Source organism: Microcaecilia unicolor, chromosome 3 (assembly GCF_901765095.1).
Source record: "Microcaecilia unicolor chromosome 3, aMicUni1.1, whole genome shotgun sequence".
Taxonomy (NCBI): domain Eukaryota; kingdom Metazoa; phylum Chordata; class Amphibia; order Gymnophiona; family Siphonopidae; genus Microcaecilia; species Microcaecilia unicolor.
Window position 1 is genome coordinate 81,249,760 of NC_044033.1, and position 23,072 is coordinate 81,272,831.

The 23,072-nt window shown below is 43.5% G+C and overlaps 1 protein-coding gene across 1 annotated transcript in view; it reads right to left on the reverse strand.

Moving 5' to 3' along the window:
* Positions 1–23,072, reverse strand: part of EHD3 (EH domain containing 3) — a 121,792-nt gene that overhangs the window by 63,563 nt on the left and 35,157 nt on the right. The window contains 2 exon segments of the mRNA XM_030196113.1: positions 12,847–12,876; positions 12,879–12,953. Coding sequence (XP_030051973.1) covers positions 12,847–12,876; positions 12,879–12,953 — 105 coding nt within the window.

Below are 23,072 nucleotides of genomic sequence, written 5' to 3' on the forward strand. Positions count from 1 at the left end.
AGTTTGCAATTCTGGTCACCCTGTCTCAAAAAAGATACAGCACAATTTAAAAAGGTATGAGGGTGACAAAAATGATAACGGGGATGGGACAAGTTTAGAGCCCGACCAAACCCAGGATCTTGGGTTTCTGCTAAAACCAAATGTGTGACCAAAATTGTTTGCTTGGTTTCAAAAGAAACAAAGTCCCATGCCTATTTTAGATTAAAAAAAAAGTCACCCTCCTGAGCCGAACCCCCTAGCTGTGGCACCCCTCCATCTCCACTCCCCCTCCCCTGCATCCCACCCATACTACCTTAGGAAGGCGTGGTAGTCTAGTGGCATCTTCGTGGGCAGGAACAAACCCCACTCGTTCCTGCCCCATGCCATTGCTCTGCTGCAATGGCTGCTGAAACTTTCCACAATAGTCTCGCAAGGCTGTTGTGGGAGATCCCGGCAGTCATTTTGCAACTGGAACCAGCACAGGCAGGAGACTCGCTCCCGTCCATGCTGGTTCTAATCACAAAATGGCTGCCGGGACCTCCCACGGCAGCCTCATGAGGCTGCTGCAGGAAGTCTTGACAGCCATTGTGATGGAGCAGTGGAACGGGGTAGGAATGAGTGGGGTTCGTTCCTTCGAAGACACCACTAGACTACCAGGACTTCCTAAAGTAGGCCTGAGGAAGGCCTATGAGTGGGATTGGGGGGGGAGGGGGGAGGGAGTGAGTGAGTTTCAAGTTTCAGCCAAAAATGCACAGCCATTTTTGGCCAAAACCCAAAGAAGCTATGGCTGTTCAGCTTAGAGAACAGACTGCAGGGGGGGGGGGGGGGGGGGTATGACAGAGGTCTATGAAATACTGAGTGGATTGGAATGGGTAGATGTGAATCACTTGTTTACTTTTTCCAAAAAAATACAAGAACTTGGAGGCACACAAAGAAGCTACTAAGTAGTACATTTAAAACAAATTGGATAAAATATTTCTTTACTTCCATGTAAAAGTCTGGAATCCATTGCTAGAAAATGTGGGGAAAGCAGTTAGCTCGTCAGGGTTTCAAAAAGGTTTATTAAGATGGACTTGGGAAAATCCTTTGCTTATTTCTGGGATAAGCAGCATAAAATCTTGATGGACCTTCGGTCTGTCCCAGATTGGTAGTGCATATGTTCTCATGTTCTTATATTCACGAGGGCAGTTTGAGTACAGCCTGGCAGGGGTGAACACGTACACACATAAAATTCTATTATTTATGCAGGTACTTCCCCATCTAGGAAATGGAGCATTTACACCAGCTCAAGGACTGCATAAGTGCTTGTGCGTCAAATATACATGTGTATTTAAAGTTACGCTACTAAAGAAAAATTGGTACCTACTTTTCTTTGTAGAATAGGTCAGAATAAGTTCTAAATAGGCACGTTCTTGGAATCCAAAAATAGGCACCGTCTTATATAGCTGCCCTCAAAATGCTTACATTTGAGGGTAGCTATGTTCACAATTGGCCTCGGTCCTTGAAGCTGGACAAGCACAATGACAGACAGAAGGAATATGTGAAACTCCACCAGTACATGAGGGAAGCCGCAAAACAAGAAACATAAGGCCTGTACTGGGGGGGGAAGGGATCATAACCCTAAAGAATTGTGGGGCAGGAAGAGATTGTGAAAGACAAATCAACTTAAACCTAAGGAAAAGAGAGCAATATCTGCAGCACAGAACAATGGACTACTGGCAAGCCCAAGATGATGCACAAATTAAAAAAAAAAAAATGTTAAAACTGACAACTGCAAACTAAGTTAAAAGTATAAACTATTATTATACAGGGCTTTTTTTCCAGCAGCTACAAACTGGCACCTTTCCCTTCTTCCAAAAAGGTTCTATCTATTCGCTGAAAGTCTCAGCATGTTTTTATTTTATAACCACCAGTCATCAGGGTTGCCAGGTGGAAAATTTTTTTCCAGCCCGATGGAGCCCAAAAAACAGCCCAAAACCCGCCCAAACACAAACCCCGCCCCTGACACCCCCACCCCCGCGTCATCACCCCCGCCCCCGCCGTCATCAACCCCGCCCCCGCCGTCACCGGCCCCGCCTCCCACGTCACCGGCCCCGCCTCCCCGTCATCGGCCCCGCCTCCCACGTCATCGGCCCCGCCTCCACGTCATCGGCCCCGCCTCCCACGTCATCGGCCCCGCCTCCCACGTCACTAACCCCGCCCAAAACGTCATTAACCCCCCCCCAAAACGTCACCAACCCCCCCCCCCCCGCGGCCGAAAAAACCGCCCTGAAGGCCAAAAACAGCCCAAAAAACCGCAACCCGCTGCGGGCAAAAATTTCCCGCGGCGGGTCGCGGAAAACCGCCCAATTGGGCGGTTAAAACCGCCCACCTGGCAACACTGCCAGTCATGCACAAGCCAGCCTTGAACCAGTAACCTTCAGGTTGAAAAACAGCCACCTTCCAGACAGAGCTATTCTGGTTCACATTAGAAGCATACAGACATTACTACACTTCCTTAAAGTGGCACAGGGATTTTTTTTTTTTCAAGGTGGCACTTGGTAGGCTACAAAATGTGTGTTGTGTCTCTGGAAGATTTCATCAATCACGTTTGTACTAAGAACCCTGCAGCCCTTAATTTACTTGCGTTCAGTTGTAGCTGCTTCTGTAGTATGAAACTAAAAAGCTTATGAGCTACCAGACTACTCCAGGTCATCAGGGGCAATCTGAGCCAGTCCTGGTTTTACTCCCACTGCATGCAAAGACAGTAAAACCAGGACTGGCTCAACTTCCCTCTGAATGACCTGGATCAGCCAGGTAGATTTATTGCAATAATTCAATCCCAGCTGTGCTCCTTGTCAGATTGTAGTAGCACTTCTGATTTTACTTCCAGTGTACATTAGTGTTTTAAGTGCCCCATCCTTGACCATCTTTAAATCTAGATTGAAAGCCCACCTCTTTAACATTGCTTTTGACTCGTAACCACTCGCCTCCACCTACCCTCCTCCTTCCTGTACACATTAATTGATTTGATTACTTTATTTTTTGTCTATTAGATTGTAAGCTCTTTGAGCAGGGACTGTCTTTCTTCTATGTTTGTGCAGCGCTGCGTATGCCTTGTAGCGCTATAGAAATGCTAAATAGTAGTAGTAGTAAGTCCATATTCTGTGTATATGTGACTGAGGAAATATTCTGCTCATAATGTAGTTTATGTAAAAAAAAGAATTCTGTCTTGTTTTCTCAATATGAGATGTGCTAGTATTCTAGGGACTGGTGTATTATTTGCAATGCCACCTTTTCATATGTTGCATGGCTGATAACAAGGGTGTGACTACTGTGGGGGCAGAGCCATGGATAATCATCCTGCTCCCTAAAGTTTGGCCCTGTACGAGTACCCTCACCTTTTTTCCTACAAAGAAGCAGTGGTTACACATCTCCTGGCTAGCTCTGCCATGACTAACCATTTTGGAGGCTCTGCCCTCACAGACTACAGCATTGCTACTGGGCCATCCCTCTCCCCCCCCCCCCCCCCCCCCAATTAACGTCTCAAAATCCCTTTCTTTACATGGAAATTAGTTCTGGTTATTATCTGAATGTAAATGGACAGCACTGTCAGTGCTCCTACAAAAATGCTTTAGTCCAGACACCATAATTTCTGTTAATACTAACGTTATCTCTACTAACTCAAGAGGAGGAGCTAGACATGGCAGCTGAGTATCCCTAAAACCTATACTAATTTCAAAACACTATAATCTGATGCTGTATTACTATCATTAAGTTCTTGCTGATAAAAGCATGGTGAAGGATTTTTCAGAACTCACCACAGACTTTTCAGGAGGGCTTTAGACTGCAGGATTGATATTGTATAGGTGCTTGTCGGCTGCTATGGCAATGCTGACTCCCTCCCTGCAGAGTTTAAGTTTTGCTAATATATTATTAGAATGTCTGCTGTGTGTGATCCAAGCTATTCTCTTGTCTGTGTGTACATACACACAAACTAGAAAGGACATGAAACATGACAGCCTAGCCACATTTTCACTATGTGAACGGTAAGAACTAAGTGATGCTTGGTGAAATTTACCTCACTCCTATCCAAGGACGTAGCCTCAATAGCGAACTGCACCACTAATCTGAACAGAAATATCTCAAAATTCAAGTTTTTCATGACAGAACATTTTCTCTGGTGCAATATCAGCTAAAACAGTCACCCACCCCCCCTCCCCAGTTGTAAGCCAATGAACATTTGAATAATTAGTGAGCCTGGACTGCTCTACCTTTGCAGCCCTAATACTAATGGAATACTGGCAAAACATTGCCTGCTTATGCCATGTGTATAGGAGATTTAGACATCAGAAGCAGTCTCTCTAAATGGGTTTGTTTTGTGCATACCTGGACAGTAATGAACCTTACTCCTAAGCAGGGGTGTAGCCAGACCCTCATTTTGGGTGAGCCTGAGCTCAAGGTGGGTGGGCATGAGAAACCCTCAGGCAACTAGTGTCCCTCAGCTCCCCTCCCCCACCCCATACCTTTTAAAGCCTCAGTTCATTGAGCTACAGAGAGCCCCCACCCCCACCATGAAGTTCGTAATATGTTAACATGTAATAGGTAAAGGTAGCCTATCCAGATATGCTTGGAAATTCTTAATCAGTTCTGTGGCTCCCAATATAATAGGGAATATTTCTGTATTTTTCTGCCACATTTTCTTGATCTCAAGACTGCATTTCTTGACGTTTAAAGGGATCTTATCCCTCTCCATCCAGTTCACAGATCACTTGGATCCAACTTCTCTATAATCAATGTCAATCTATATTAGACCACGTGCACGGACAACAGAAAGCCATGAGCGGGTGACTGGCTCATGACACTGACAGGAAGACTGTCATTTAAAAAACAAACCACCAGGTCTACAACCCCCCCCCCCCCTAAGACCACCAAATTACCTAGTAGTCTAGTTGCCTCCACTACCCCCCAACCCGATCCCCCTACTCTCAACATCCCTCCACCCTTGACCTCCCCCCGTGCCCCCAAGACATTCTCCCCACCACAGCTTCAAGAGCCAGGCGCAAATCCCACTTGCTCCTGCCTCCAAACCAATAATCTTGGAAAATGGTGATGCCTGACCCGTGCATCATCCTGGATGCATCAAGCAAGTTTGTCTGCCAAATAAGGGAATTTCTCCAAGATGCACTGCAGAGGGTCATGTGTTGCCCAATTTCCAAGATGGCAACAAGGAGGTAGGTACAAGAGGGATTCATTCCTGCCTCTTGAAGGTACACTGGGGTGGTGGGGGGCGGAACGGGACCATTAGACTACCTGTGATTTATGTTTTTATGTTGGGGAGAGGGAGGTTCATACCAATTCATTTGGGGGAGGGGTGCGTACACCACCAGGGATTTTGAGGCTGATGCAAAATGTATGTTGGGAGCAGGGGATTTGTGACTATTTTCATTTGTCCATAGAGATCTATAAAATCCATTACAAAATGTAATATCAAGTTCTTGACGCAGTCCTGGGTTTCAGCATGCAAATGCGCCTGTCTCAGGAGTTTCAGCTTCAATTGGACTTGTAATCCCTTGTGCTGTTTAGGAACCAGTTCTGTGATTTTTGGTTTTTGCTGCTAAAACAAAGTGCTCAGTTTGCACATCAGCTATGTTACTTTCAGCAGTTGGTGTCATTTTGCCACCACAGCACATATTGTGGTTGGCTATTTGATGGTGTTGTGTTTATATCCGATTCTAAACAAGTGCAATTGAAGTTGAGACTCCTGAGACAGATGCACTGCGTTGAGTCTTGATATTACATTTTTTATGGATTTTATAGATCGCTGTGGACTGTATGTCTTTTTATGTGAGTTTTAATAAATATCACTTGGTTGATACTTCTCTGGTTGTTCCCCTTTTTTGTTCTGTTATTTCACATTTCAAGATGATACATTTTATTTTCAATTAAGTGACTGGACTCTATTTTACCTTTGTTATCTGAACATTTTATTTTACTAATCCACTTGGTATCAGCTTCTCCTGTTGGCTCTCCTTGAACCGTTTTCATCTAAATTCTTTTCCAGAGTCTCATTTTTATTCTTTCTCCTCCTGTCCACATCGGTCTCTGACATTGATCATTCCCCTTAATCATTTTTTCCTCTATTTATCTCCACTCAGCAGCTAGACTTTACCTTTATTCTTCCTTCTCTCGTCCTCTAATTTTCAGTTTCTCTCTTTACATGTGACCTACCTATAAGCTTTAAAATCAATAACCAAGTAGGATAATTGTTCAAAAGTCTAAAGTACACAAACACTATTAAATTGTATAAATAATAATAAATCACAAAATTCATACAATGAATAACAAACATTGAAAAAAGTCTACTAATCTAAATATTCATAAGCAGGCCTCTAGCTAAGGGAATGATGACTGCACATTCTACACAGACTTCTGCCTGGGACGGGGGGGGGGGGGGGGGGGGGCACACAAAATTTGCCAAGACATCTCTCACCAAGGTGTTTAGGTGAAGTCTCAGCCAACCGAGAAGGGAGGGCACCAGTCTTGGTATGCAACTGAACATTCTCACTGCCTTCATAGAAGTCCCACCATGGCTACACTCCTCTTAACACCAGATTGCAAATGAGACTGGGCTGCCTGGAGGCTCTCACTGTCCACTGGAGGGCAATTCTGCACTCCCTTTTTTTCTGGGTGCAATTATTTACTCGCTCAGTGGTAGGACCTTAGCAAATCTGGGGCTAGGTTTACTAAGCGGCACTCTGGGCGCGTTACGTTTTTTTAATGCACGTAAATGGTGTACGCACGCTAAACGCTAACGCGCCCATAGAAATGTACAGACGCATTAGCGTTTAATGCGCCTTAAATTTACAGGCGTGTTAAAACTCTAATGCTCCTTAGTAAACATACCCCCTGGGTTTCAGTTGCATCATCTCTTCCACATCAGGAGCCTCCCAAGTCTGCAGAGAAGCAAAGCAAAAGGGGCTTCTAATCAAACAGAAACCCCTGTTGACTTCTGGTTTTAAGTAAAAATAAAGACACCAGGAGCGTAGCCAGACTTCGGGCGGGAGGGGGGTCCAGAGCCCGAGGGTGAGGGGGGCACACTTTAGCCCCCCCTGGCGCCGCCGACCCCCCCCTTACCGCCGCCACCACCAACTTTGACCCCCCCCCTGCCGACAACCCTCTCGACCCCCCTCCCGCCGCCTACCTTTGCTGGCAGGGGACCCCAACCCGTGCCAGCCGAGGCCCTCTTCTTCCTTCGTTCTGTTTCTGAGTCTGACGTCCTGCACTAGAGATGCTACTGATATTTTCCATGTCATTGCAAACAGGTCACATCTCCCATGTTGACAAAACCCAAAAATGAACAGAAAACATTAAAAATATATATATTTTTAATTTGCCAATACTGCACACTTTTCCTGATAGCGAATGCCAGTGTGATGGTTTACACATGTGCAATGGCACACTATCGATAAAGGAGGGTGCCTTTTTCCCCAAATACTGCACCCTCTTTCAAACGAGTGCATATGCTACGACTTTGCTGCCGAGATGATAAAAATAGCCAATGAAATTCCCAGAAAAGACTTGAAATAAAAATGTTCCGACTGCCTGTCCCTAGTTTTGCACCTCTGCTTCCTCCTCCTTCCTCTCTCCCTGGGTAACCTGGCACCTTTCCCATGTCTGAGTCTCCCCAGCAAAGGTAGATCACACAAACCACCCAGCTTAGGGAGCAGGAGGTGAACTGTGGCTGTTTAGGACAGTTACAGAAATGTCTGAGAGTCAAGCATTGAAAATGTAGTGCAAAGTTCGAGCCCATTCTCATGGCCAATTCAATGGGTATATAAATGTGATTTTTAGCTGGGTTCACTGTTCTCAAGAGTCAGACACCAGAGAAAAATTAGGTCTATATGTTCAAGTTATTTTTATCCCTATGTGCTCTAAGCTTTCTTGATCGCACACCTGACAAAAAACTCACTGTGCATGTGGTGGTGTGTGTGTGTGGGGGGGGGGGGGGGGGGGGGGGGACAAGTAGACTACCTCAGTATCCAGGTTACTTGCAAATTCCTGTCCTGGTTCTCTGAAAAAGTGGGCTGAGACCTAGTAGGACAAAAAGCAGTCACCACAGTTCTCTTCTTTTGGCATAAATGCACTGCTTGCTCTAGCCAGCTCAATTAATCTCTCGCTTTTCTCGACATTAAAATAAAATGTATTTATAGCTGCAGTGGTTAATTATAACTTTCCAGAACATTTTGCAACGGGGACGCCGTAGTGTTAGCACATAGTTTTAACACACTGGAAGTTATTTTCCATTTGCTCCATTTTCACTCGTTGCCTTGAAATATATCTCGGGACACAGGTTTTTGACTCTGAAGATGAAGTACACAACCTCTTGGCTCTTACCAATGTAGACAGTTAACTAGAGGTCTGGGGGTAGAGCAGTGAAATGGAGAGTTTGGTGGGGGAAAGAGGAAGAACTGCCACAGTTAATTTCTTTATGGTCTGCAAAAATCTACTATGCTTCATATAGTCCTGATTGGTACCCGGTCAAAAATAATCCCAGACATAACAGCCACTGTCAAAACGGCCTGCCAAAATATAGCCCTTTACAAATTAGCCCCCTGACAAAAGGGCCCGATCAGGCTGCCCAGAATATGGCACTGCATTTTTTCCCCTAATAATCTTACCTTTCCAAACAGGATAAGGTTGGTAAGACTATGAAAATGATGACAATATGTGTTTTTTCTTTTTTTAATTAGCATGTTGATGGAAGAATAGTTTCCTTTTATCAGCAGAACAGATTCTTGAGTACCAGTTGTAGCTATAGAATTTTGTTTATTATATATGCTTTATATAATGTAATGCTGGTAGAAGCTTTTATCAGTGACGATTTCACTTGTAATTATCTTTTTTTGTGATATTTTTCTAGGGGGCTATTTTGTCAAGGGCTATTTTGTTACAAGGCTGTTTTGTCGGGCTTTTTTGTATATATACCTGAGGGGCCGATGCACAAGGCTACTGCAAGCGTAAACATGAGATTAATGCCAGGTTTGCATGCACATTGTGCACCGGAAGTTTCACGCGCGGGCTTTAACGTGCAAAGTAAAGATGGTTGCAAATTGTATTGAAATGTATTAAAATGGCTGTTAATTAAGTATTCCTTCACACTGCTCAGATGGGAAGCGCTGCAGTGCACAGAAGTAAATGATGGCCTGCAACGCCCAAAACGTTTTTGCCAGTGCGGGCAGTGTAGGTGGTTTTAAGGAGAGGATTTCTTGTCAGTTTTTCAGATTGCCACTGCTGGTTTTCTTTCACAAGTGAAAGGAGCTCCTGCGAGTTTTAAAGGCAGACTGGAAGCAACATGTGTGCATGTCTGAGTGACACAAAAGTAAAAGCACACATCTGTGCCTCTTCTTCTGCACCTAAATAAGAGCCTCTCAAAAATCCCATCCTAGTAATATTTGTGAGGCTCATATATGCACTAACACTTCCATTTTTGTCTGGGCATACACACAGAGCTGTACTTTAATGTACAACCTCTGTGCACATGTGTCAGGTGCATTCCTCCCCCTACGTCCTCCCATTAGCTGTGATTTCACCATGCATAAATTTAAATCTCATTTACTTCAAGCATCATAGCTCTATTTTTTGGGGGGATATTATTGCGTTGTGGGCCTATCTGCGTGTGGTTTTCAGCATCAGTCCCCGGGTGATGTAGGGAAGTCACCTACTCCTTGGTGTTACCAAAGGAGCTCCTGAGCTGCAGGGAAAATGGTGGGCTAAACTGTGAACTCATCTATCTATATTTTGGAACATCAGTCTCTGCAGTGGAGGAGTGGCCTAGTGGTTTAGACCACCGGTCTTGATATCCAGAGGTGGCCAGTCTTGTGGTCTTAACCCTCCAATTTTCTCAGGTATAAACTTAGATTCCGAGTCCTCCAGGGGACAGGGAGATACCCAGTGTACCTGAATGTAACTCACCTTGAGCTACTACTGAAAAGGTATGAGCAAATATAAAATTCCCCTGTAAATTTTTCCTGCTTTTGGTATGGACAAATTCAGAGGGTCGGTTTACTAAGTGAATGGGCTGTGTCAGCACTAGCGCACAGTCGGCTGCGCCAGTGGCTTAGTAAACCCCAGCGTCAAAGTGCAAGGTGAGCAGTAAGAATTTCAACAGCAGAAACACCTTTTGCATTGGGTATGAAGTGGAGCAAATTTGAATGCCATCTCCTAATAAAATGGAGATTAAGGACACTAGGCCTGCAGCAAATCTGCTCTTAGAGGGCTGCAGGCCCTTAAGGCTTTAGGTGCCAGCTTGTGGGTTCAGTGAGTGCTGAACATCCCCCCCCCCCCCCAAACAGTGAGCAAGCTCTTCCACTGTATCCAGGGAGGGGTAATTTCTGTTGGGTTTAGCATCCCCAATCACTTTGGGAAGTTGGCACCTATGCTTAAGGCTATGGTTGTAATGTCTCTGAGATTCAAAGGAAATTAAGATGTTGGCAAGTTACACTTGAGTGGTGCTTTTCAATATCATTTGGATTATGGCGAGTGACGATTGCAATGCTGGAAGATAGATATTAAAAAGCTTACTGTTCTACAGCATAACAATGAAGACATTACAACTCGGTTGAAGAAATAAATGTTCAAATTCTTGGCCGGTTGCTGTTTTGGACGATTTTATCCCACAGATCTGGGAATAAGTGAAGTCATGGTTGAGTTGCAATGGGCTCACTGCATTCTGTCATACATGCCTCATCTCAGGAAATTTGAGGAGCTAGATCCACTCAATTCAAAACACAATATACAGACATTCAGTATGCTCTATTTATGCATTTGTAATGAATTGTAATGTTTTGTTTGAAGGGGACACACTTTTGTTACTAGTACACACTGTTTTGTGTTTGACTCTATTTCAGCATAACTGAAAGTTTGTACAAAACATTGGGCGCCATATTTTGCCTTAATTTGGGCGCATAATTTGGGTCATGGTGTGTGACTTAAGGCCATGGAAAACAGATAAAGCCCTTACTAACACCTGATAAAATTACATGTTGCCCTATGTCACCGTAGGTCAGTGAATTCCTCAGTAAAAATGTTTCTGTTGCTGCAGCCACTGATATTCCATGTTCTTGCTCACAAGATATTCTATGTTCTTGCTCACAGACTTGTATGGTCTGTGCCCTGAATAAGGCAGGTACAAATCAAGGTAAGGTATACACACATGATTGTCTTGTTGGGCAGACTGGATGGACCATGCAGGTCTTTTTCTGCCTTCATCTACTATGTTACTATGTAAATGTGCACCCACCCAATAAACTAGCGTATTATCAGAATTACTCCATTCTTCAAACAAATCTTTTGCGAGTAATCAAAGCTTAAGTTATGTGCTTCTTTTCAATGCTGTGTGATAAGTTTCAAAGCAGACAGTATTTCTGATTTTTTTAAAATAAGTTTGTCCTTAATACTGAAGTGGCACTGAAATGTTTATGTCGATATTGAAGACCGATGATATGAAAGAATATTTTATTGAAATCTGAAAGAGAAAGAAGTAAATATTGTGTAAATTAAAATTCATAATGGAAGTTCTGGGCCAATGATTGGTCTTAGTCACAGGGTGCCTGGGCCTTTTGAAGTTCAAGTTAGTCATACTAGTTGTGACTGGTATATGGCGATTTCCTTTGACTGCTGAGGCCTTTTTTTTTTTAACTCATTTTCAAGAGAGAAATTTTCATAAAAAAAAAAAAAAAAGACATCTGAAGAATGGAGTAATTCTGTTAATACACTGGTTATTGGGTGGGTGCACGTTTCCACAACTCTGATGTTTTATTCTTTAAGAGGGCCAGAAATGGGGGAAAACTCAGACCTCTCCCTGTGATCCCTTAAACAGCAACCTCCATGAACCCATCTCCCCATGATCTATTTTCAAACTGCATGCCTCTCCTCAGCTCCCCCTTCCCCTATACACTTCCCAGCACAATTCACTGGTAGGTAATAAGGATTGCAGGAATGCCCCCTGGATACTCCTGCCCCGGTGGCTCCTTCAGTAAAAGGGTGCCTCAGCCCCCTTACAATAATCCCTGCAGTAGTACCACCAGGATTCAGGAAGCCAAATAATGGCTCATGCTCTTACTTGACCCCCCTAGCAGTACTACTATGAGAATACTGTAAGGGGGCTGAAACCATTACTACTACTACTATTTGCAATTTCTATAGTGCTACAAGGCGTATGCAGTGCTGCACAAACATAGAAGAAAGACAGTCCCTGCTCAAAGAGCTTACAATCTAATAGACAAGAAAATAAAGTAAGCAAATCAAATCAATTAATGTGTACAGGAAGGAGGAGAGGGGGTTCTCCCCCCCCCCCCACCCGAGGTAGATGATAGGGCAAGAGCAGCCAGGATTGTCTAGTGGGAACCAGGTGTTCCCTCTCCGCCACTACCTATTAGGTAGATGCCTAGTAGGTAAAGGAATACAGGTTATAGGATAGGAAGGGTGTTTTTTTTCTACTAAGCACCAGTCATTTAAATTTGTCTCAGGGAACAAAGTTAACTCTTCTTCTGGAGTTAACTTTCCCTGAGTAATGCAGCTTGTTAGGCTCAATGCAAGTCTTCTGATTCATTTTGCATAACAATGAACTGCTCTGCAAGCATTTGTAAGCTTCTTGGTTCATTTAACATGTGTTGTGCTGAGAAGAAAACCCCCCACCTGTATTATGTTGCTTTATTGGCAAATAATTGCATGTTAACACAGCTTAGTAAAACAGGGTCTAAAGACTATGGGTTCAGAGACAGGAATTTCTGTCCACATGATTTGACTCTTCCATTGTTGAATATCTGAACAGCACTATGTAAAATTAAGCAAAACATTCTTCTCTACTGTGCCCGTCACTCTTACCTCTGCTTATTCTCTGCTTCTCCCCGGAAGGATCCCTGGAGTATCAATGACACTGATGCTTTCCAGGACCGCGTTGGGCAGCTGGGCACAGACAAACCTGAGGATGACAAAAAAAAAGCACTAGAAAAGTAATGTTCAGAAACATTGACATGGAATAAAAGGTTTTCCCTTTCTGAAAATATGTCATGTTCCCAGCTCCAAGATCATCTGCATTCTGTTGGGCCAAAGGGTTTCCCTCTTCCTCTCCTATTCTTCCAGTTCAACTGAAACCAGGGCAGAGAGACAGAGTCATGAGCCTTTTATTCACAGCTATCCAGGATATTTTGCCTTTTGCTTTCATCCCTATAAATTTGGCCATTGCAATTATGGTCCCCTAATTCCTGCAGCATGTGTCATGGCTCTTGGAGTTGCTGTTGTGTAGTGCCCAGTACTTCCCACCCCTCTCTGCAGCATCCCCAGTCTCAACCAGCCTAGGGAGCAGTGTCCCTCTGCAACATAGCTGTTCAAATCTTACAGAGTGTTAAGGACCACTGAGAGAGAAAGCCGGGCCCAGGGCAAACGATCTTAAAGTCCCCCCCACACCCCCCCTGCATCCTCCACCCCTGGCATGCCTGCATCCCCCCCCCCACATCCCCCCCCGGCATGCTCCCGCATCCCCACCTCCCAAACCCTCCACATCCCCTAACCCTTGCATCCATGCCACCACCCTGGCATGCCCCTGCATCCTCCATCCCCACCCACCCACCCAAACCCCCCATCTCCCCCACTCCCAGCATACCCCCACATCCATGTCCCCCCATGCCTGCACCCCCCCACACCAGTGAAAAGTAAACATTTTGATATCTAAAATGTAATATATTGAAATAAGTATGTCAGTAGTCTGTCTCTAAGTATGTAATTATGTTGCCTTTAAATTCAATAGATCTGCTACTTACTAGCCTGTCTGCAATGAAACCAATGTAATTATAGCCTTGTCTTCCTCTGGGAAACAACCTCTATGATGGCACTAGCAGCTGCCTGCCTCTGCTCTGTTGTTGCTCAAGAGAGAATGCTGTCTGCTGCGAGGAGGAGCTTTGGACTTGAAGTTGGCTTGGCTCCTGACTGACTAATTCTGTGTGCACTGCACTCAGCCTAGACCCCACTGACAGCTCCCTTGGTCAACCATCGTCTCATCTGTCTTCTCTCCTCCTGTGTGCCGCTGGCTGGGACCCGAATAAGAGTTAGCGCGTTAACTCTAATTCCTCTGCCCTGCCACTGCAGATCCTTCCTTTCCTGTCATGTCAGGTCCATCCCCTCCTGAGGCAGAAACAGGAAGTAGGTGACATCATGAGGAGACACGGGTCAGGCAGGAAGGAGGACCTGCAGCAGTCAGAAGACCTAACACACTTAGGGGGTCTTTTACTAATGCTTAGCTTGAGTTATCTGCAGCAGGGCCCATAGGAATAAAATGGGCCCTGCTGCAGATAACTCGAGCTATGCTTTAGTAAAAGACCCTCTAACTTGGTAGGCACATACATGAGCAGATCAATGCAGCAGCCCTTTTGCCTTCCTGCCACGAAAATCTTGCTGACGTGGCACCGACGCTGGGCCACCCTTGGACGCCGGGCCCAGGGAATCTTGCCCCCCCCCCCCATCAGCAGCCCTAAGAGTATGATGGTGTTTTCTGCAGTCATTTGTACTCAACCAGAACTTGTCTTCAAATGCACCTGAAGCTCTCCAGCCAAACTATATTTTATGTGAATTTTCATGCTGCTTGACCTGCTTTCCCTGGTTTAATTAACTTGTGTATGGTTAGGGAGGAAGAGATGGTTAATGATATAACTGGGATACTGTATACACACTGAAGGGCATTGTGACGTATTGCTGTTTTATTGAATTTGGCTGTGGTTTTGGGATTAAAAATGAATAATCAAACATGGGTGAGGTGAATGAGCAGCAATAATTCTATTTGCTTTTGATTTATTGAAGCTGCAACTAGGGCTTTGGTCTTTGCTGACTCCATGGGCAACTGGGTTGGCACACAATTGAGTTTTTGCCACTTCAAATCCCTCTCATCTTATCCTTTTCTCACCCATCCCAAAGCCCACTTTTAAGTAGTCTTCCAAGAACATAGGATATCTATGTGCAACACTGCCACCAAAACACCAAGCCTGACCTTTCACTGCTTCCTATCTCTCCCATTACATTATCTCTCATGGTTTTGATTCAATTACCCTAAAGAAAACAGCAGCTGGAGAATATAACCATCAAGTACATATTAAATGCTGTTTCCACAGGTAGCAGTGTTCAATGCATGCTTCAGGTTTGCAGAAGATGGAAACAAAACTAAAATTCATACAATGCATTTATTTCTACAGTAGAATTGCTACTGCTGTACAACATTAAGGGAAATTTTGAGACTTGCTGCCTTCTGAGAAACCCTGTGGAAGTTCCCTTGTGAAAAATCAGGCTGGCTACCTTTTTGCTATATACACCATGTTTAGGCTACGGTACTGCCCCTATTTGCATGAGTGACTGCTTATTTATTGGAACTACTACAATTAGTTTCACAATACCACCAATAAGGATTATCTGCCATGTAGGGATTTGGTCACTTTAACCCTTTCTTGAATAGAGAGGTGTGGTAGCCGTGTTAGTCCACTCTTAAAGGTTATCAATAGAAATCAAACAAAATAAAACATGGAAAAGAAAATGATACCTTTTTTATTGGACATAACTTAATACATTTCTTGATTAGCTTTCGAAGGTTGCCCTTCTTCGTCAGATCAGAAATAAACACAGGACCCACAGTCATTCACAAGGGAAAAATATTCAACATAAAGGAATCTTTCTACATGCTCATCTTCCAATGTGGTATATATCATTCAGTGTAAAAAATGTAACAAGGATGCTATATTGGAGAAACAGGCCAGATGCTTAAGACAAGATTCAATCTGCACAGACATCACATGAAATAGCCGGTGCCAGTCAAGCCCCCCACTCCTGTGGGCCAACATTTTACAAGACCAGAACACTGCACCAGTGATTTTACAGTAAGAATACTGAAAGGTAATTTTAAAACAATACAGGAACGTAAGACCTTTGAAGTAAGAATGACTGAATATTTTGACAACCCAACAGACAGGACTTAATAAGGATCTGGGTTTTCTAGCCCATTATAAACCATAAAAGTTGTATTTCTCTGTTTATCACCCTCCTCTCACCTACCAACATCCATCCTGTTAGAATATCAATGAAATGCTTTGATGTCCCCATGCATACCCCCACCCTCCCACTCTGTCAGACTGTCAAAGTAATGCTTTGATGTTTCTCTTATATAGACTATCTGCTACACATTTGCTTATTTCCGATCTGATGAAGAAGGGCAACCTTCGAAAGCTAATCAAGAAATGTATTAAGTTATGTCCAATAAAAAAGGTATCATATTTTCTTTTCCATGTTTTATTTTGTTTGATTTCTATTGATAACCCTTTCTTGAAGAAATAGCACTGGTCAGCACTATACCAAGGGCTGGGTGAGCAGTGTGGCAGCATAGGGCACAAAATGGAGAGGTGCTGAATTTGCTTCTAGCTCTCTTGTTGGTGGTGGCAGTGGGTGAGGTGCCAGTTGAGGAGTCTTACAGGTACAACTATTTTTGGGAGATTTAGCTCATACCTTCAGTAGTAGGTTAAAATGAGTTACATTCATGTACAGTAAGTACTTCCTTGTCCCAGAGGGCATACCACCTACATTTTGAACCCATGACAATGGACTGTTAACTGATTTGCCCATGATCAGGAAGGAGAGAGAGAGAGAGAGAGAGAGAGAGAGAGAGAGAGAGAGAGAGAGAGAGAGAGAGAGAGAGAGAGAGAGAGAGAGAGAGAGAGAGAGAGGAGAGGGAGAGAGAGGAAGAGAGAGAGAGGAGATAGAGAGAGAGAGAGAAATATATATCAATCCTAGTAGTCCACTACATGATAGGGGGACATGTAAAAAGAATAAAGGAAATCCTAAAACAAGGAAAAAAAGGTCTTACAAATAAAGGCTTAGCATAAAATAACCCCTCCCCCTACTACAATTAAACCCAACAAAAATATGACCTAAACAGTTCCAGTGACCAACTTTTCCATGTCAAGAAAAAGCCCTTAGCTGTTCCAGAGGGAAAAAAAAAAACATATCTAATTACTAAATATTTCACTATACATTTGTAACATCTGGATAGATCCATATTCTTTTCCCACAAAAATGAGTCTGAATTTCAAAAGTAGAGAAGCATCACAGCATTCAAATCCTGCTCAAAAACAAATGAAACTATTAAAGTACTGATCCCTGCAGCCACTACTCCAGGAGGATGAAGTACTGAGAGAGATATCCCCATCCCCACCAGTGCTTGGCCTTCCGACAGCCACTCAACTTAAAACACAAACTAGTGAAAAGCAAGCTCCCGATAGAAACTAAAAAAGAAGAGAGTCACACACATCCTTGCAATATACCTAGCTGCAAACTATGCCAACATATTTCACAGGATCCCACAGTCATTCACATGGGAAAAATATTCCGCATAAGGGATCCTTCACATGCTCATCTTCAAATGTGGTATATATCATTCAAAGTGTGAAGAAGGGTGTTATATTGGAGAAACAAGCAAGATGCTAAAGATGAGATTTAATCTATATAGACATCATATGAAAAATACAGTGCCAACCAGGATGTCACCTCTGTGGGACAGCACTTTACAAACCAGAACACTGCAAGGATGGATTTTATGGTGAGAATACTAAAAGGAAACTTGAAGACAATCCAGGAAAGTCAGACCTTGAAGTCAAAATGATTAAATATTTGACAACCAACAGACAGGACTTAAGACCTGGGTTTTCTAGCCCATTATAAACCATAAAATTCTATTGTTTTGTCACCCTATTATCTACTATCCATCTCTCCCTGTCTCTCATCACCCAGCTCCCTCTGTTTCTCACCTATCCCACCCCACCCTGTCAGACTGTCATTGGAATGCTTCTGTGTTTCACTTGTATATACTGATATTGGTCAACATTTGTTTATTTCTGATCTGAAAAAGAAGGGTTACCGTCGAAAGATAATCAAAAAAACGTATTGTTAGTCAAAAAAGGTATCAAGCTGAAAACATTTCTATTGATTAACCTTAGAGTGGACTAACACGGCTACCACACTCCTCTACTTAAGCTGGAAAACATGAATGCACAGCCCTACATGCAGGAGGTAAGTTTATATATGCCATAAAATCAGTGCAAAGGCTAGAAATATGCATGTGATGTGGACACAGTTAAACACATCTTGGAAGGCCAAACTAGATACATTTGAAAAAAAAGCAGAAATAAAGATCAAACATGGCTAGCATTTGTTAAATGCTGAGGTGAAAGGCTACTAAAGCCAAAAAGGTGGGTCCTTGGCAAAAATGGAAAGTGAATCCAAATGAAAACAGGAAGGAGCATAAGAACTTGAAAATTAGATATCAAGCATCAATATGGCAGGCCAAGAAACTTGACAGAGGCAAAAACTCAAATAACAATACTTCCCAAGTGCATTGAAGTAAGAAGCCTGTGAGTGAGTTGGGCCCTAGATGAAGTGAGAACATAAAAAAAAAAAGGGCCATGGCAGAAAAATTGAATGTGTTTTTTGGTTATATTTTCACTGAAGAAGTATACAAGGAGATACTAAAGTCAGAAACATTCTTTGAGGATGGTGTTTGAGGAACTGAAGCAAATCAGTAAGGGGATCCTTTTACAAAGTGGTGGTAAGCCCAACACAGCTTACTGCTCGCTAAAATGGAATTACTACGGGCTACTGCAGCAGCCTGGCGGTAGGTCCCACCCCCGGTGCATGCCATTTCCAGTGCTACAACCCCCCCCCCCCCCCAACAAACTATAGGCAAAATTGCTGGGTTCTGTATTAGGCATCAGTACCAAGCAGGGGCGTATCCAGACCTCGAGGTGAGAGGGGGGGCCAGAGCCTAAGGTGGTGGTGGTGGTGGGGGGGGGGGGTGGAGTCCCCAACCACAACACACAGTGCCGTCAAATGCTGCCTGCTCTCTTCCCCTCATGTTGGCACGCTCCATAAAAGGAATGTGCCCGATGTGAGGGGGAAAGAGAGCAGGGCAGGCAATGGACCAGCGCTGGATAAAGTCTTCAGCTAGTGGGGGTTGGGGACCCCCCCGCCTGCCAAATATAAATGCAGCAGTAGTTGGGCGGTGAGGCTGGTGATCAAAATGTGCCCCCCCCCCTTGGGCTCTGGCCCCCTCCCACCCTCAAGGTCTGCTATGTCTCTGCTTGGTAGTGGTGCCTAATACAGAACCTGGCTTTGTTTACCTATTGTTTGTGTTTTTTCTCTGTGTGCATCACTCTGTACTTGTCCACATTAAATTTCAGTAGCTGTTTAGGCACCCAGTCCTCCATTCTTGCAAAGTCCTCCTGCAATTTTTAATTCTGTAGCGCCGGTATGTACTCAGTGTGTAATTGTACAGTGCTGCATGCTTCCTGGTTACAGCCAGGTTAGTGCAGGAGCCCTTACCACCACCTCAATGGGTGGCGGTTAAGTGCTCCCTCACAAAATGGGCACGCACCAAGTACTTTACTTGCCGTATGACCATTTCTTAAAAAAAAGGAAAACCTGCCTTTTACCCCTGTGGTAATAAGTGGCCCTGGTGCGTGTCAAAAAAATGCGCCGACGCCAGTGCAGGACCCATTTTGCCACAGCTTCTTAAAATGACCTCTGAACCAGAAGATGTAACAACAAATTGACAAACTAAAGAGTAACAAATCACTTGGGCCAGATGGCATACAGCCTTGAGTTCTAAAAACTCAAAATTGAAAACTGCAAAGTTACTATTAATCAGTAACAATTTATTCAAATTAGTTATGGTACCTGTAGATTTGAATGTGATCAACATAATATCCATTATTAAAAGACCCTAAAGATAATGGGAAAACTACAGACAATTGAACCTGATACTGCTGCAGGGCAAAATGGTACAAGCTGATATCGGTATCAGTTGCTGTTGAAATATATGCCCTTGAGAAAGCAGTAGACCGCGAAACAGGTTCCTGTCGGGCTGACAACGATACCGGAGACTTAATTAATGTCTGATAAGCTGCTCTGAAATGTATAAGGCCTAAGAAGATTATAATATAACTCGCAATCTCCAGAGACATTAAGATAAGTTGATTTTTGCGTTATAATCAAATTTATTCCAATAGTGTTTCAATCTTCGAACAGTAGTGCACAAACATTTTAAAAAAAATATATCACAGTATATAGATACCGATGTTTCACTATTAGCAGATTGTGTGGACTACCAGCTGGCTGGAGGTGGTCTATGATTATATAAAGTCACAATCATATAAGCTTGAAAGAAGTATGACATAAATATGTATATGTCACAGTATGAGACGCCCTTCAATAACAAATCTGTCACTATCCTAGAAATAAGCAGACATTTCCCAAGTCCATCTTAATAATGGCTTATGGACTTTTATTTTAGGAAATTATACAAACGTTTATAAAACCTGCTAAACTAACCGCTTTTACCACATTTTCTATCAACGAATCCCATAGTTGTAATTACACATCGAGTGAAGAAATATTTCTCCAATTTGTTTTAAATTTACTACTTATTAGCTTCATTGTGTGCCCCTTGTATTTTTGGAAAGAGTCAAACAATTCACATCTACCATTTCCACTCCACTCTTTTATAGACCTCTATTATATCTCCCTTCAACTGTCTCTTCTCCAAGCTGAAGAGCCCTAACCTCTTTAGCCTTTTCTCATAGGAAGTCATCCCATCCCCTTTTATCATTTTCATCACCTTTCTCTGTACCTTTCCTAATTCTGCTATATCAGAAGTGCTGCATAAAAAATTTATAGAGGGCCACCAAGAGCTTTTTGCATCAAGGAGGAAAAATACGTTTATTTTAGGTGAAGTGTGGTTGGTTTGACTTACATTTTTCTTTTACTGAAAACAGGCATTGAATATATGGGTGTAAGCAGCCAGCTATCACTTCAGTGGTTAAGCGTAATAGTCATAAGAACATAAGTAATGCCATACTGGGAAAAGATCAAAGGTCCATCAAGCCCAGCATCCTGTCCCCGACAGCAGCCAATCCAGGTCAAGGGCACCTGGCAAGCTTCCCAAACGATACAAACATTCTATACTGTTATTCCTGGAATTGTGGATTTTTCCCAAGTCCATTTAGTAGCGGTCTATAAGTATTAAGAATTCAGTCTGATATAAAGTGATTTTAGTTCATGTATTGTATGATCCTTGTAGTGACAACTACTTGAATGGTAATGAATGTATATAGTCTATAAGAGCACTCCTAGCTTATTACCCTAATTACACTACTTGCTATAAATGTAGTGCTGTTCTGGGGGGGGGGGGGGGGGGGAGACTAAAATTAGATCCTACACTGACTGTCAGACCCTATCTGACTACTGCAAGTTAATGGAATTACTTCACTCGGTAGAAACACAGCTCCTTCAAAAACAACTCCAGCACAAAGAAAAACAATTTACCAGCACAGAATTGAACACAGTTTTTAAAAGAACTACTAGCGCCCCAATTACAACTAGCAAGTATAGATAGATAAAAGAGAGGACTCAGGGCCAGATGCACTAACCTAACGAGCCAAGAACGAGCCATTAACGAACAAGTAGTAAACCCTGGCATGCACTAAAAGCCATTTTCTGACGGTAGCAGCTAACGAAAACGGAATGCAGATGAGCAAATTGTGTAGAAACCCTATTGTAATGAGATGCACTAAGCTTTTCTGATTGCCTTACCCTGGAACTCTAACGAGAGGTCTGTACCTCTCGTTGGGGCTGCGCGGGATTGAAAATTGATGAAAAACCGCATATAAAAAGTCATTCAGTCCCCCCCCCCCCCGCCCGCAATAATAAAAACAAAAGTGCAGTTGAGACTGGCCATCGGAAAAAAGCTGTGTTTTCGCCGTCATTCACCTCCGCAATAATAAAAACATCTTTTTTTGGCCGTGCTTCACTCAGCTGAGAACCTGAAATCTCTTAGCCAATCACAGTGCGTTTAGCTGCTGTGAATATTCATGAACTTGATTTGCATACACTACCCTCAATTAATGCAAATCTTTCATGCATATTCATTGTAAATATCCGGAAAACCTGACTGGCAAGGGGTACTCCAGGACTGGACTTGGAGAAACACTGCCGTAAGTTGCCTCCCAATAATGTGAGTCTCTGGGAAAAGACATACAGTTAGGAGAAGTGTGTCATGCTGCTACAGCACACCTTGGAACCTGCTGTTGTGGAATTTTCCTGGTTCAGTATTAACTAGGATCCTCAGCAGAAATTTTGTTTGGAGTTGGTTGAGATGGAATCTCTCCTTGTAGCCACTTTTTTTTTTTTTTTTTTTTAACTTAGAACTCAAGGGAGCACGATACCTCTACTTCTTGTCTTCCCTGTACCATTTAGTTAATATTTAGAGGGAGCATGAGCTTTAACAGTGCGTCTGTTTGCTCACTTAAATCCTACTTTTGCTGCAGAGAGTGAAAACAGTGATGCTAGTAACTCATCTCCCCCAGTTCTCAACCATATTTATTAGGCAAGCACACTCCTTCCCCTATGAAAACACAACACATACAAGGCCCCTCCACCGCCCCCCCCCCACACCAAGTCCCAATTTGTTTGGCAAGTTAATTCAATAAACCTTGCACCGGGGGGGGGGGGGGGGTGAGTGGTTATAACTTTATAGAAGAAAGGCTTTGGCTTTAGACATTTTGCATCTAATGTGCACTATGACACAGGGAAAAAAAAAACGTGAATTTTCCTTTCGTTTTGGGCTGAAAAGGACATGAACGAGCAAGCAGAGACACATCTACATCTGACCAAGAAAAAAGTAGTTCTCTCAGCCTGTTTTAATTAACACTTAAAGTGTTTTGATACTTATGTGTACAGCAAACAGAAGCCAAGCAGTAACATCATCAACCATGGGCCGAGCACCTGCAACGCCTTGACTATTTCTTTCCATTGATTTCTACCTAGTGCAGTGTGGCTTAATTCTTGAAGGGTTGCTCTCAGGGGCATAGCCAGACCTCGGTGGGAGGGGGTCCAGAGCCTGAGGTGGGGGGGGGCACAGTTTAGCCCACCTCCCCCAGCCACCTCCGACCCCCCCCACTTTCGATCCTCCCCTGCCACTTTCGATCCCCCCTCCCCCCGCCGCCGACCTCCCCTGCCACCGCTGCCTT